This window comes from Etheostoma spectabile, chromosome 21 (assembly GCF_008692095.1).
Source record: "Etheostoma spectabile isolate EspeVRDwgs_2016 chromosome 21, UIUC_Espe_1.0, whole genome shotgun sequence".
Lineage (NCBI taxonomy): Eukaryota > Metazoa > Chordata > Actinopteri > Perciformes > Percidae > Etheostoma > Etheostoma spectabile.
The window spans coordinates 18,056,623-18,072,053 of NC_045753.1; the positions used below are offsets into that span (position 1 = coordinate 18,056,623).

Below are 15,431 nucleotides of genomic sequence, written 5' to 3' on the forward strand. Positions count from 1 at the left end.
ACTGGCACTATGCCACCTAGGGACACCAAGCAGCAACCTCATTGCATCATTATAGGCTACATTGAGCCTCTGCATTCTCTTGCTTATAGTTGAGCAGTATATAGCGGTGTGATGTAAGTTCTAAATGAAGAGAACTTAACAGAGTCAGAGCACATAGAAAGCCTCCTTATAATCATGTTAGCTTGAGAATACTTTTACATCGCTGTCGGTAGAGGTCTTTGTCATCCGTCCAGTCATTAGATATGACATGACCTAAATATTTAGTTTCCACACACACAGTAAGAGAACTATCTGACAAATAAAAGGCAGGAAAAGTTGAGTTGAGTTGTCCTCATCGCTTCTATCATTATTTGCGTTATACTTTATTTCATAATCAAGGCCATACTGAGAACACACGTTCAGCATCTGCTGCAGCACCAGATTGTCTGCATACATAAGATGATTAACAATAGTGTTGCCCACAAGACAGACAGTTTTTAACCTATTTAGCCGATTTGGTAATTCATCCATATGAACATTAAATAATACAACAATGTCCCATTTAACCTGAAACGTTTGATGGGCATACCAGAACATTCAAATTCTCACTAATAAGTTAGGCACACCTCTATCCAGCAATTTTACAAACTACCGGTCTTAATTAATTCTATCAAATACCTTTGACGCATCAATAAAACATAGGAATACATATGAATTCAGACCTGTGTACCTGAACACAATCTCTTTAAAAGCACAGATACACCGGCCAGTTCCATGCTTTCTTTTGAACCCAAACTGATTTTCAGAAGTAAGGACATACATTTCTAACTTTGTTAACAATATTCTTGCCAGTACTTTAGACAAGATACTGGCTAATGCAATAGGTCAATAATTGTCAACACTGTTGAACGTACCAGCCTTGTCTTTAAGCACAGGCAGTAACACTACAGATAAAATAGAATTTGGCACTGGGTAGGTACGGTGAGTGTAAACAAAAACACAAAAGTTGCGGGCCAGAAAAGTAAAGTAATTCAAAGATGGTTGTGGAAGGTATCTGATTTTGGAACCTCTATTAAGGATTAAGTCCTCTATTGAGGACTCAAGTGCAGAGACACTTGAGTCTCAGCAGAGTTTTAATGCTTGTTTATACTGGCTAGATGAAAAGAGGAGGACTTGGCAGAACAATAAACAATTAGCTAAATTCAATAGACAGGCTACTTGTCTTAATGGGCGACCAGTCAAAAACTTAAGAGCCGCTACTACACTGCTGCATTGTATAACACTGGGAGATGTTTCTGTTGATTAGACTGATCTCATGTTAGACTGATTCCATGTTAGACTGATCTAATGTAAAATTGATCCCTGGTTAGACTGATCCTGATGTTAGACTGATCCCATGTTAGACTGATCCCAATGTTGGCATGATTCCAGGTTATAAGTGACAGTAACCTGATTAGCACCCTGGACAGTTCTTATCTAATATCTGTGATCTACTTTACCATCATGTTGTTATCTAACTCTGTTATGTGTCCTAGCTTTTTTAATGGATAATAGATTTCCACCTCCATTATTTCGTCCTGAAAAAAATGTAGAAGAGTAGAAGGAGATTGTATAAAATGCATTTTTAAATTACATTAAAGCATAATGGAGTTTCATTATGTTATCATTCAGTATTCTTTTGTGCCTTGGGAGAAGTTAGGGAGAAACTTAATTATCTGTATTTGAGGTTTTATTCACACTGAGAACACTGAAAAAAGTGATGGCAAAATGACTCACATTGTATCCTCCATGAAGTAATTTTTCAGCCTTTCCTCTCAGCAAAATAGTGATACATTTGCTTGAGTTGTAATCCCACAACCATGAAAAAAACTATTCCTTTGTGGTTTTGACACTAATTATGGGACAAATACTTTAATGTTACAAAATTAAAGGGTGCCCTGTGCAGTTTTACACAAAATATGAACATTTTGTTTGTTTGTTTACAAGATAACTGTACAGGGACCTTTAAGTTTTTATTATAGCCCGACCAATTGCCTATACCGTCATATGAGAGTTAAAATAATCATACAACGGTAAATATTGTTTTAAAGAAACATTTTTGATAAGAATCCCCTTTGTTGTATTTTTTAAGATTTCCAATGTAAGATAACTTTACAGTTGAAAAATAAATGATCTTTTTTTTTCCAAATGAAAAACCTTTTCTAAATTAATTAATATTAACCCAGTTACAGACATTCTGGTGCACAGGTGCCAGTCAGTCATATCATAAATTCTAAAGAAGATAAATTGATTGAATTGTAAACTACTAACTCCTATTTTGTTGGGGTTGTCTCTATATGTGTAACTGCTTTAGGTATGAGGACAAATACATAATTTAACTGTTGCAGGCATGAGTTCTAATGATAGCAGCTGGACAAAAGACATTAGTGTGCATAGCTGTAGCCTACTGTATATGCCGTAGACCTAGTGTACGTGCAAAAGTGCGGATTAAGCAGCTCTGCAAATCCTACTGCCCAGATTAGGTCAGCAGCAATTCATAAATACAGTTTGTATGGCTTCAGTGGGGGTCTGAGACTGAGATCTCTTGTTGTTTTATACAAAGGCAGAAACACAGCTTTTTCGTGTTGGAGCACTTACTAATGGCATCAGCACAAACACTGTCATTCACATAAAAAAAGGCTAAAAGTGTTTTTTCAGAACGTTCTAAACTCGTAGAGTCCAAACTCCTGTGGATTTGTTTTTTGAACTCTTTTTATCAAATGTATTAATTTATCATTTATTAAACATATAGCGGGAAATAGCATACAGATGATATTGTTTTTTTTACACAAAGATAAAAAATAAACAAAAATGCCCATCATTGGCGGAGTAGACATACTCCAAAGTTTGAGTTATCATACATGTCTGTTATCACAGATAGGCGCACCAGATTAATTATTCACATATAAACTTAATTAATTTAAATATCCTGTTGTTTTTTTATACAGAGATAAAGACCAAAATCTGTTAACACTACGGTTGATCACAGCTGCCGTCTGATGCAGAGATGGAGCCGGCAGTGTGAAGCTGAGCTACAGCTGTCGGTTCACTGATGCCAGTGGGCGTGTGGAAGCCTTCCGTTGAGACCTACGGGTGGTTTATGGGGACTGTCGGATACACTTCCACTAGCCCCTGCGCCCTTTGCCTTTTATTAAATTGATCATCCTCATTTTCTGTGTTAAGACTTTATCTGCACCGAGAAAAAGCTAAAACACAGAAGTTAGATAGTGTGTGCGTGTGTTTGAATACAGTATGTGTGAAACCCAGGAGCAGGAATTAGTCAAAGAGACAGGGGAAAAATGGTTGTGGCCTTTAGTTTGACATTTTTTGTCCACAGCCACACGCCTGCCCAAACATGTGGTTTGCTTTGGGCTAGATTTTGACAGCATGACACAAACTGAGGTAAATATAGCTGCTTTTTTGGGCACACATACTGTACCTGTGCAGCATCCTCCAGGTGTGTAATCAAAATTCAAATCGACGTGGTAGCTTAAAGAATTTTTTTAGTCTTGGCCATCCCTACTGATGACATTTTACTCCCTGATTTCACAGCTAAATTCTGGAGCCAACACAAGACAGGTTGTTAACAAATGCCCATTTTTATATCATCTGCTTGTAAAACTGAAAACACACCGTATGTGATTATAAGAATTATTACCCAAACTGTATATTGTATAACATAATTTCCAATGCCATGGCCATTTGCGCTGGATTTAATTGGTGAATTTGTCTTTATTTCATCTTCCAAATCACCAGATAAAAGGTGGTAAATACAAAAATAAGGTTAAAACAAACAGGATTCTTGCTTTATGTTTACAGTAAAGTTGCAGTTAGACCATCTTTAGCTTCTGTGAAGTGATATTTTAAAATTAAAATGGAATATGTGGAGCAGGAAAAGAAATTTCAATCCAAAAGTAAACACAATCGGAAACTAAGCTAAGCAAAGTTTTTTTTGTTGACTGATTTGAACACACACCTGTGACTATCACCGCCAGTTAAATGTGGATTTATAGGAGGTAGTTACATTTGATTGGATACATTTACATCTCTCAGTGCAGGATAAGTCATTAAGAATATAATCATATTTCACAGGAAAAGAAATTAATACTAAAAAATGTTGTTTGCTTCTTTTTTTTTAAAGCCAAATAAGAGCGTGAATTGTGTTTTTATGTATGTGCGGCAGTGACTCGCATTCAGTTAGATTCTATGGGAATTTTCCGTCAAACACTTTTTTGTTAAGTTGCCAAAGCCCTGTGCTCGGTGACAAAAGCACGTAGTGTGGGAGACAATGAATGAAATGGAGAGGGAATGTGGTCCCCTCTGGGTAGGAATGTGTCCCCTTGCCCAGGTCACAATGCTCAATTCAGCCTGGGGCTCCCAGCAAAAAAACATGCTATTCTGAAATACTAGGTGACGCTTTATGCTAGCCATTCATTATGTCACATGTCACATGTCTGTCTGTTGGCTTATACAAGACCGACAGACAAACAGACTAGGGGTTGTGGACAAGGCCTGTCTGTTCGTTTGGAAAGCACTGAATCACACCCACTCATTGTCATCTGCAGACTGGCTTAGTTCATTACATTTAATCATAGTTATCACCGCCAAAGGTGCTCTATAATAACCCACTTCGTGATGAAAGTCAACTCTTCCGCAAAGTAACTAAATGTATTTTTTTTGCCCACAGGTTCAGCCTACTATGACAATGTGAGGCCGTTAGCGTATCCTGACTCAGACGCTGTCCTCATCTGCTTTGACATCAGCCGTCCGGAAACACTGGACAGCGTGCTGAAAAAGGTCAGTGTCACATTAACAGAAGTGTGAATGTGTCTTGTTTTTAAGTTTTTAAGGTACATTTAGTTTCTTATCAGAGACTGGCATCAGAGCAGCCTTAAAGGATACGTTCTGATATATTCAAGTCTATCATAATCCAATACTCAAATACCATGTGTAGACTGAAGAGTTATTTATGTCTCCTTTCTTTACTGGCCATGATGCAATTCCTTCACAGCACTTCTACATTAAGAAATGGGGTACAAAATCTACAAATTTCTTTTGGGCCTCTCAGTGGCAACGGAAACAAGTTGTGATCCACATTGACATATTATCACCTTTGAAGTTGATATGGTGAACTTGTTAGCAAATAGTTTTTTTTGTTTTTTTTAAATACAGCAGTTGTGGTGCAACATTGTCATTAGTTTGGAGTCATGTGTCTGGCCATCTGGCAAATGTAAGTCCAATATTCACTCTCCTTTGAACTCCCTTTGTGATCTCTACAAACTCCTGAGGGAAATATTTGGCTCTTTAGCTGGTGAATGCACTTTGTTGGCCAGCTAGTCTCTTTCACTGTGTCTGTCTGCTGTTTGGTGCTGAGCAGGCAGTGGGCTTTTAAAACAGATGCCTGCTGCAGCCCACAACTTAACACCAATTAAACAGATAAACAATGAGCTGAAACATACTTTAAAGCTCCGTAAAGCCGAAAGGAGGGGGAGATTCAGGTGCTAATTCTTTGTAGCTTAATTACCTACAGCATCTATAAAGTAACCCTTTTCCCATACATACAGTGTTATTATAAAAGTAATGATTATAGCTGCTTCAAGTTTAGCCAAAGCTAACGTGAGATTGTTGCTTCGAGTGGCTTCACTTGGGAACACTGTCCGTGAAAAGAAGACAATAACTTTGGAAACTCAGTTTGGCTAACTCCTAAAGCCTTGAATAACCTTTGGCAAACTTACAAAGGCATTTATGCACAAACGAGGACTGTGGATTTTGTCCTCCATGACTACAATGTAGTCTTGAGGAATGCTTACAGCGACCAATAACATTTTCAGAGTACACATGGCATGCAAGTATTCTATTAAAATAGATTTGAAAAAATCCAAACCTATCCTTTAAGGCTGTCATTTTGTTAGCAAACTAGTAGCATTTTAGATATTGATCAATCTTAATTTGAAATGCTAACGAACATATGGAAGTTGGTAACATCAAATATGTTGGCGCATTTGACCTTTCAGTCCGCAGACATTCCTGCAGTCAGCACATCACTCAACAATGACATCATCAATACAAGACAAAAAAACACTTATCTTTTATGTGGACAAATTCTCACACCTACAGAGGGTTCACTTGAGAACTAACTTGAACTTTGACCTTGCTAATAGTGGTGAATAAACTGATCTCACAATGCATGCCCAGGATACCAAAGTGGCATGTTGATGGGTCACTCTACTCTAAGTTTAGAGACACAACAAAGGAACTCATCCTTATTCTATCTAATTAAAGGGCTTAAGTTTGGCAATGTGCCACCATGTCTTGTTTCTGTTTACTTTAGCATTGCAAGCCTCTGTGTTCAAATAACACCCTTGCCGTACGTACTTTTTCTTCTGCCATTAATGACAGCCTTCCGCTAAACTAACTCTTGCACCCTCCAATTTTCTCTTAGAGGGACTATTTTTTTGTGGTATTGATAAGCTACAAAAATACCCCTTGACTTCCCTTTTTGTTTTGTTTTTATATCCTTTTTTTTAAAGATTTTGTTGGTATTTTAAGCCATTATTTAATACAACAGTTTAGGGCCACAGGTCAGATCCAAACCCACGGCCGCTGTGATGAGGACTAAGCTTATGCACACGGGGCACCCACTCCACCAGTCGAGCCACCCAGGCGCCCCATATCCTTTGTTCCTTTTAATCTCTCTTCAAACACTAGTTCAAATCTCCCATGTTAGAAGATTTCTCATCTAGCATTACCTAATCTATAGATGTTATCCCAGTCTCTACCCAGCTTTCACCTTTTTTTAAACATGCCAACCCCTTGATTTGCAGCTGGCAACATTTTCTCACCCTTTCTTCATAACTTCTGACTAACAGCCTGCCAGCCTTGCTGCATCTCCTGGTTTCAATCTCTTTTCTGTCTTTCTATGCCCCTGCCTGTTTATAAATGATTCTTAACTAGTATATGTGAAGGCCAGTAGCTGGGATCAGTAAAAATAGAGTACATTAATAACAACATATGATCAAGACATCCTCATACACCCAAGCTTAGAAACTGTTTTGTTTATGTGATGATGAGGGTGCTAGATGAAATATTAAAGGTTTACCAAAGTTGTTACAATTCATCCTGAGTGGAACATCAATGCCTGTATTAAATTTCATCAAATCTGATTTAACAGACATTTCAATTAAAGCCACAAATGAGACTAAAACCTATGTAGTGGCATTTTGGAAAAGTGAGACTATCACAAAGTTCCAAAGTTATTAGGATTCAAAGTCTGGGGTCCATTAACGTGTACACAAAATATAGTCGCATTTTGTCGTAAAGTTATAGATGTTGGGATATTTCAGCCTGGACCAAAGTGTAGGATCAACCGTGGAGGAAATTGCCATTGCCAGAGCCACGATGCTAGTCTGGCTAAATAATATCAGATCTGACCTTAAAAACCCAACATGTGTAATATGTGTGTAATCTCATAATGTGAACTCCTCACAGGTCATTAAACCCCCCTAAATATTACTTAGATCATGACCTCAGTGTCCCAAATGAGAGTTACAATCCTTTCCTGATGGTTTTGATATGTGTATTTAGAAAGTGCAGCTACCTGGATTGCACATATATTTTCAAACTCAATTGTCAGCTGAAGTTATGGAAAATAACTTCTTCCTTTAATGAATTAGACTCTCAGCTCAAACTGCTACCATTTTGCTCTTTATCCGTAACAAAACTCTTACCAATTCTTAACATTAACACAAACAATAAGCTGCTCTTCCCATGGGTCCTTTGTGACTCATCTAAATTGCTGCTATTCACCAGTTGCACACTGTTTGGTGGAGCGGCCTATTGAAAGGCACCAGCTCACTCTGCACAACTGCACTACACGCTGGAGCCCGTAACAGCAGCGACACAGGCATCTGGAAGAAAAGATCTCTTTGTAGGGGAGAACAAATGAAGCAGCAATGCATAAAGTGGTTTCTGGGCCATGGTGTGAGGAGATAATGACAAGAGTGTCAGAGAAAGAAAACAATAAAGAAAGAATTTAATAGTTTGAGTCATTTCTGTGGTCTGTCGCTGTCTTCTTCCTGCAATTATGACCATGAGCATAATCCTGTTGTGAGCTCATGTAGTAGCTAACAGAAGATTTATATTGTGGTATTGTGTCAGTATTTGTTCCTCATCTGTCCGAGTGGTCTTTTAAGGCCAGTTTTCATGTTTGAAAATTCATATGTCAAATGGAAGACGTAGTGTGCTGCAAGTTCGAAGCTCAGGGTGTTTTGTTCATATTTTTACTGCAGGTTACGGATGAGAGGATGAAAGTCCAGCTTATCAGACACAAAGACACAGTGATTTATACTCCTTTGAGCCAGGACTTCACAACGCTGAAAAGTTATCAAGGCATCAAAAATAGGCAAAAACATGTCCACAGGTTCACACAGTTTTGTGTTATAAAAAACATACGGAATTCTATTTACTTCCATTTACTTGTAACTGCAATATTAGCATTTTTTTTTCTATCCAAATAAGTATAATTGTTTGATCCAAAAGGCTGTTATGTTATCTCACTCGAGGTCAGAAAAAACAAGAGGGGGAGTGTTAAGCTTCTATTTAAGCGGTAATCCAAAATTGTGACCCGATTGGGCTTCACTCGATATTCAGAAAAAAGTGGTTTGGCTCTCACAGACCATTCCCCAACTTGAAAAACACTTTTTCACGGCCCTCTGCGAGTGTGACTTAATTCTCTGCTCAGGACTACATGACTATACTTTATCTTTACATAGCAAATAGTTACTGTTATGTTAATGTTCTGAATATCGAGAACAGCCCCTTTAAAAGAAACCGTATTTTGAAGTTAAAAAAATATTGACTGTTGACACACCACATTATATGACCACAAATATGTGCATGCCCCTATCCATATATTGGAACTTTTTTCAGGGTTTGCATTAAGCCACTTTGATCAGGTATGGGAAATCTTAATGCTACAACATATATGATATTTTAACCAAATTGGTGGATCTAGCTTTGTGGTTTTATACAGTATATGTTCTGCCTATTTTAGTGTGAAAGTGTGAAAGGAAGAATGGTAATGAGATTCTGTATATTATCCTTATTTAAACCTATATTTGATTCATAATGACCCTGTGCACTTAAGTGTATTTCTCTATTAATACACAGTGGCAAGGGGAGACGCAGGAATTCTGTCCCAGTGCCAAAGTGGTGCTGGTCGGGTGCAAGTTGGACATGAGGACAGACCTCAACGTCATGAGAGAGCTTTCCAAACACAGACTCATTCCTGTCACCCACGAACAGGTGAGAAGTGCAAAGAAAACACCACTCATCTTTCTGGGTCTGTTTGCATTAACAGTGTCAAACCCAGCTTAAGAGGAACTGATGTTCCTGCTGCCATGGGCTAACAATGCAACAGTATTTCTGCATTTGTGAATAACTGAACAGTAGGGATTTAATTTATTCAACAATATTCACAACATCCATGTGTTATGGTTATAAATGTACAGGCCTTTGTAATTTTCCGCTGCAGTGATTTTCATTTGCCTATAGTAACACTGATTTACGTACAAATTGAATAGTATCATCCCAGACAAATGGCACCCATTACTTTGTTCACTTGTGCACATAAACAAAACTTCTGAAAATGAATTGGAAGAATGACATTTGCTTCAGATCATAACCTCCACAAATATGGAAACACAAGGAGAATAAAAGAGCTGGGACTAAACAAAGATAAAGACAAACAGCCGGATGTGTGATAATACAATTGTTTTGTTTGTGTCTTGGAGCGATGAACAATGGCATGCATGAATTTTAATACCCTATTTTTATGTAAATGTGAATTCACACTTCTTGGCAGCCTTTTGTCAACATATTAATATGATCTCATACCTCAGACAAAGCAAAGGTAAGCACCCTCATTTTCCTGTCAGTAATGGCCTCAAAATTGGTCCATCAAGATGTCAGATTATTTTCTCTGGATAAAGTTATTAAGTTCCAAATTAACAGAAACAAGGAATTTTCAACGTTGAAACACTTTCTTTCTTTTCCATTCACTCTGATTTCTCACTGTGAGGCCACTTTCACCTTGTTTGGCTGGATGTAAACTGCAGCTTTCCAGTGCAGTCCTGATTACAGAAAATTTAAAATAATCATCCCAAAGGCACCCAAAGTACGTCTTGTATAGTTTACTCTTATATGTGTCCAATTTAGCTACATTGAAACTGTACCAAAATATGTGCACCTGAGGCTTAACTGTGTCCATTCGGCTTTATAATCTTGTACAAGAGATTCCTTAATTAAGAAATAAATAAGCACAGTACTTGTGTGGTCAAACAATTGACGACACTGTGGCCTGACTTAATAGAAAAAGATCAAAAATAGAGCACAAATTGGAAAGGACTGGTTTGCCATAAAGCTTTTTTTTTTTTTTTTTATAAATGGGCTCCATTCAAAGGGCTGCACTGCAAACAGGCACAAACTGGGACCTTTAGACTTCTGCCACTTGACCATTTAATATGGTCCCCAGGGGAAGTGCCTTCACCAGAATGCACCACACATGAACTGTGTGACTACTGCTGTAATCGCCTTTGAGGCGTCAAAATAAAGACTTGAAGTGTTGGAACATTTCCATGAATGCAAAAATAATGCAGCCTCCCTGGAAGCACAGCTCAAGTGTTTAATGTTTTCCATAGAAGAGGAATATTATTACCACATCTGACTGCTGGATACTCTCCTTCAAAACGGAATATCTCTAACACTGATGGCTGAACACCCACACTGTCACAGAGCGTCGATTGCCAAAAGAAGTTGACAAATCTAATTAATGACACACTCCAGAAGGAAAGGGTGAAATAAAGTAAGTGAGTAAGTAAGAGATAGTGATAAAGCCACAGGGTGGGAGTGCTATTTATAAGATCTAAAGAAGACTTGGTTAAATCAATACAAAATGTAGGTCCCCCCTTTCTTACTACAAGACACACCCAAGCACAGAGTCAGTGTTGTTAGAGAACAGGTAAGCAAACTAAAAGCAGAATATACATGTTCAACCAGTCCAGATTTAAGATGGGGATAATAACTACTATGTGCTGAGCTTTTACACTTAAGTTTTACAGTTGAACAGATAGGCCTTGAATATTTCATAGCTGTGTGGAGGATCTTAGCTTTCTGTATGCCCCTGTTAACTATCAGGCTTCTGAGAGCTTTTATTAAGAGGGGAATGTTTTCTGTACATGATCAAGACCAATGGTCTAATTTCCACGAAAGGATAAGAATACTCTAACAGCATGTGACAAATGGTGATAATAATAAACTTTAAGAGGATGCTTGAAAAGAGTGTTTCCATTCCACTGTTTGTGCATCTATGCACTCATAGTTCTGTATCTGATTATACATAACATAAAAAGTTTAATTTGGACTTTATTGAATCACATGAGGCTTTCAACTGCATGCCAGAGGTTCAACATGGTTTAAGGACATTTAAGAATGCAAAAAGCATCATGTCCACCATATGACCCCTCTGTCTCTCTCACACACATACACACAATTTATTTGTCAAAGCTCTAAGTACTAGCTCTCAGCAGCTCTCTAGGTGAGTCACCCTCTTTTGGACTACAAACGAACACAAACTGAATCACAAGGCTAAATGTTAGAATTTGAAAACTGCACAGGTATTTTTCTATGGTAACAATGGATCAAATGACTATGAGCAATATGGAAGGATGCGCTCGTTTTGATGAAAGAATTATGACCGGAATGAAGTTCCTCTCTGCTCTGTGTTGCATTGTTTGGTCTTTAGGTTTTTGTTTCGGTTTTACTACCCGCAAATTTGGTTCAGTCTCATTTTTGTTACCTTTCTTAACGTTTTTTCCCCAGCATCAGCAAAATAATTAGCAGGCAAAAAACTGAGTGTTCGCTTTCTGCCACACACCAGATGGCAAACAGAGTTACAAAACATACAAAGTGAGCAACTAACAGCTAAAGAGACAAATAGTTTTAGTGGAGGTCAAAACCAGAGCTAAAAGAAGAGTAAAATCAGATTTATATTTGTCAGGTGGGCATAAACACAGCTCAGAATGAATAATATTTAGCAAATTGACCCATATACTGTATTTTTCTGTGTTTTTAGGGCACTACTTTGGCAAAGCAGATCGGTGCCGTGGCCTACACAGAGTGCACCTCAAGGTATTCAGAGAACAGCGTCCGTGATGTTTTTCATGTCACTACCCTGGCGTCTGTATCCCGTATCCATCGGCCTCAGCTCAAACGTGCTGGATCACGTTGCGGACTCAAGCGGGTCTCCCAGCAGCCTCCCCGGAATGAGATTCATGAGCACCCACCTGCCATTCGAAAGGCCCGGGCCAAAAGCTGCGTGCTCATGTAGGACCAGAGTCTAACCAGCGGCTGGCCTGTGTTTGCTGATGGACATGAAACCCCACTGCACATGAACTTAATTTATTGGTGAATTCTTGTCAGATCTTGCACTGCATAAAGGACAATATGATCAAAACAAGAAACAATGCTATCTTATGGAGTTCTTTGAGGAATTGTTTGTCCATCTTTAGCAAAACTCTCCTTGTTATTTTTTCTCTGTGGCTGTGTTCTCATCCGTGGAGGTCATTGGTGTGGCAAAAGCTATTTTTCTTTAACGCTTTAATTTAAAAAAGTGGACAAAACTTGACATGGACACAAGCAGGGTGGGGAAACAAGGACAGAAAAAATGTGACTATGGAGATAAAAGTAAATAAAAACTAATTGGAACGATCACCTTGCAGGAACCAGCAGCAACAGTACTGGTCTTGATCTTGTTATGTTGTTTCCTGTTTTAAAATGCTATTCTCTATTCTCTAAGTGTTTAAATAAATGAAGCACAATACGATGCACGCAAACTGCTTCGAGTTATTCGTAAATGTCAGGGAATGAACTCTGCTGTTCCACTTCATATGTGACAAGTTGAAAAGAAAATCTGGACAGACAAACAAACTCGTGGGCTCAGATGACACTTAACTTTCTTAAACCACAAGTGCTTTTAATATTGAAATTAAATAATCACTCACCACATAAAACTAAAGTGTTCTGAAATTAATATTGACCTAATAATCCACACTGGGAAGGAAAGTCACTGAGGGAGTGAAGGTAGTGACTGTTATGTTGTACATGTGATAATGAAATAAAAATACTTGCTCTGCTACGTGTTCGGAAATCTTTAATACGTAACTTATTCACTGACTCTGATTTGGCCTTAATGCTGAATTATTATGCTTAGCAGTGTACAAAAGGGAAATCTTTGAATCTTTGTTGTACTGTTGTCTTCGGATCTCAGCTCATTGGTGCAGAGAGCACTGTGTTTTCCAGGTCTAAACATTTTATCTTGAGAAGATAAGAACATTTATCTTTGAAAAAGCTTCTGCTGTCGGGGAAGATAGAACTTTTCACCTAAAAAAGATATCCAATCTAAATCAACAGCACAGAAGTAGTACCAGTAAAGTACCAACTTTGCTTGAATAAAAATAGACACAGCCATAAATCTACATTATGCACAAGGCAGCTCATCTGCAACAAATTCCAATAACATTATTTATTATCATAAATTAATTAAATTCCAAAGAGCACATGGCAACGGTAAACAGCAACAAACAGCCTTAAAACATATGAATCATGCATGATCTTGCCTTTTTAACACGAATAAGAGTCTTCGAGCTAAATGCTGATGTCAGCATGCTAACACAGTGATATTGCTAACATGCTGATGTTCAGCAGGTATAGTTATGTTCACCACCATAGGTCAACATTTTAGCATTGTAAAAGTGATCAATTAGCACTAAACACAAAGTACGGCTAAGGCTAGATGAAACGTTAAGGTATCACCAAAGTTACAATTCATCCGCTGGGGTACATGAATGTCTGCACCAAGATTAATGGTGACCCATCCAACAGTTATTGAGATATGGACCGACCAGCCAACATTCTGAAGAATAGAGCGACATTGCCATCCCTGAGTGTGGCTTAAAAACTTTGTTAAATTGTTTCTGTTTAATATTGTGTCAAAACAAGATGGAACTGACTGGCCTCTACATAAAAGGTGATAACTGGCTTGTCACGATGGGATATGGAATTCGTTCCAGTATGAAGAAGAAGCAAAAAGGTTCACTCATTACTGCTCGGTGCTTTGACCTGCCATTGTTGGCTACTTAATGACTGCAGTAGGTTAGCTGCACATACAGTATATCAATCACCAATCAAGATCGCCTATTAATAAGGTGCAGTATAATTTACGAGCTGTACTATCATTTCGTCTTCTACGGTCTTATAATAGAATGCAACACTGTGGCTGGCAGTTCTTTCTATCTCTATGAGTGATCTGTCCCGACATGTTTGCTTTTACAGTTCAGAGGACCCGTTGGTGTAGTGGTTGCTTTTGAAAGGGAGCCAGCTGTAATTATTTGTTTATATTGTTGGGGCCAATACAATTTACACATTTTTGTTTTTAAATGGGCATAGTGAGAGAATGGTAATGGTAACCATGCTTTTTTTTTTTGGTTTCCATTTGTGTCTCAGACAAAACAAGCAAACATTTGTCAGTTCTAGAATCAAAATGATTGTTTTCACACTTACAGAAACACTTTAAAACTACTCAGCAGCATCATATATAACATAATTATACATTCCATATCATACTTAAAATGAATACAGACGTACTGGACTGCATTCACGAGCCTTAGAGTGTGACCTTTAACTGTGACTCTTGTTCCATTTGTTTTCTACCACCATGGATAAGGCCCCGCAGCAACTCGCTGCCTCTGTGTGCAACGGCAAAGTGACATTTCACAGCATTGCTGCCACGTCGCCATATAGTGAGCGCAAGGTCGCACTACAGGCCCGAGGCGAGACCACGGCAGACTTCTGGTCAGTGGGGAGAGGACGGCCACACAGATGGAGTAGCCACATTCTTGCATACAGAATATGATGTGCGTACAGTAAATAACAACGTCCAACATAGTAATTTAATCACAAATACTAGTGGCAGTAAATAATAGCTGGTCAGACTCATGGTTAATGACTGTCAATAGTGTGCTGTAATTTTAAATATGGTGCATTAAATACTAGTTCATTATCCACATACAAAGTTATGTTCTCTATAATTATTATCATAGAAAGAACATGCCTACAGGCTACCTGTGTGACTTAATAGGACCAAAATAGACTTGAATTCACAACTCTGATACTCTACACTTAAGTTCTGTTTACCGGCTGCAGCCCTGCGGAGGACCAGTAAAATCAAGTTAGGGGAGAAACTGGTTAGAGCAACCTCAGCCTCAGGCAACGGGTGAGCCTCTGCTTTGGTGGATGAAATGTTTGTTGATGCTACAGAGAATGTGAAAGATGTCACTTTGCAGTCTCTCTTTAACCAT

General features: G+C 38.3%; 1 protein-coding gene across 1 annotated transcript in view; it reads left to right on the forward strand.

Annotated features, from left to right (window-relative positions):
* Nucleotides 1–13,210, forward strand: part of LOC116671448 (rho-related GTP-binding protein RhoN) — a 29,018-nt gene extending 15,808 nt beyond the window's left edge. Inside the window, exons 3-5 of the mRNA XM_032502747.1 lie at nucleotides 4,706–4,815; nucleotides 9,187–9,321; nucleotides 12,149–13,210. Of these exons, the coding sequence (XP_032358638.1) occupies nucleotides 4,706–4,815; nucleotides 9,187–9,321; nucleotides 12,149–12,403 (500 nt within the window). The 3' untranslated portion in view covers nucleotides 12,404–13,210. The remainder of the gene's footprint in view (nucleotides 1–4,705; nucleotides 4,816–9,186; nucleotides 9,322–12,148) is intronic.
* Nucleotides 13,211–15,431: the final 2,221 nt, after the last annotated feature.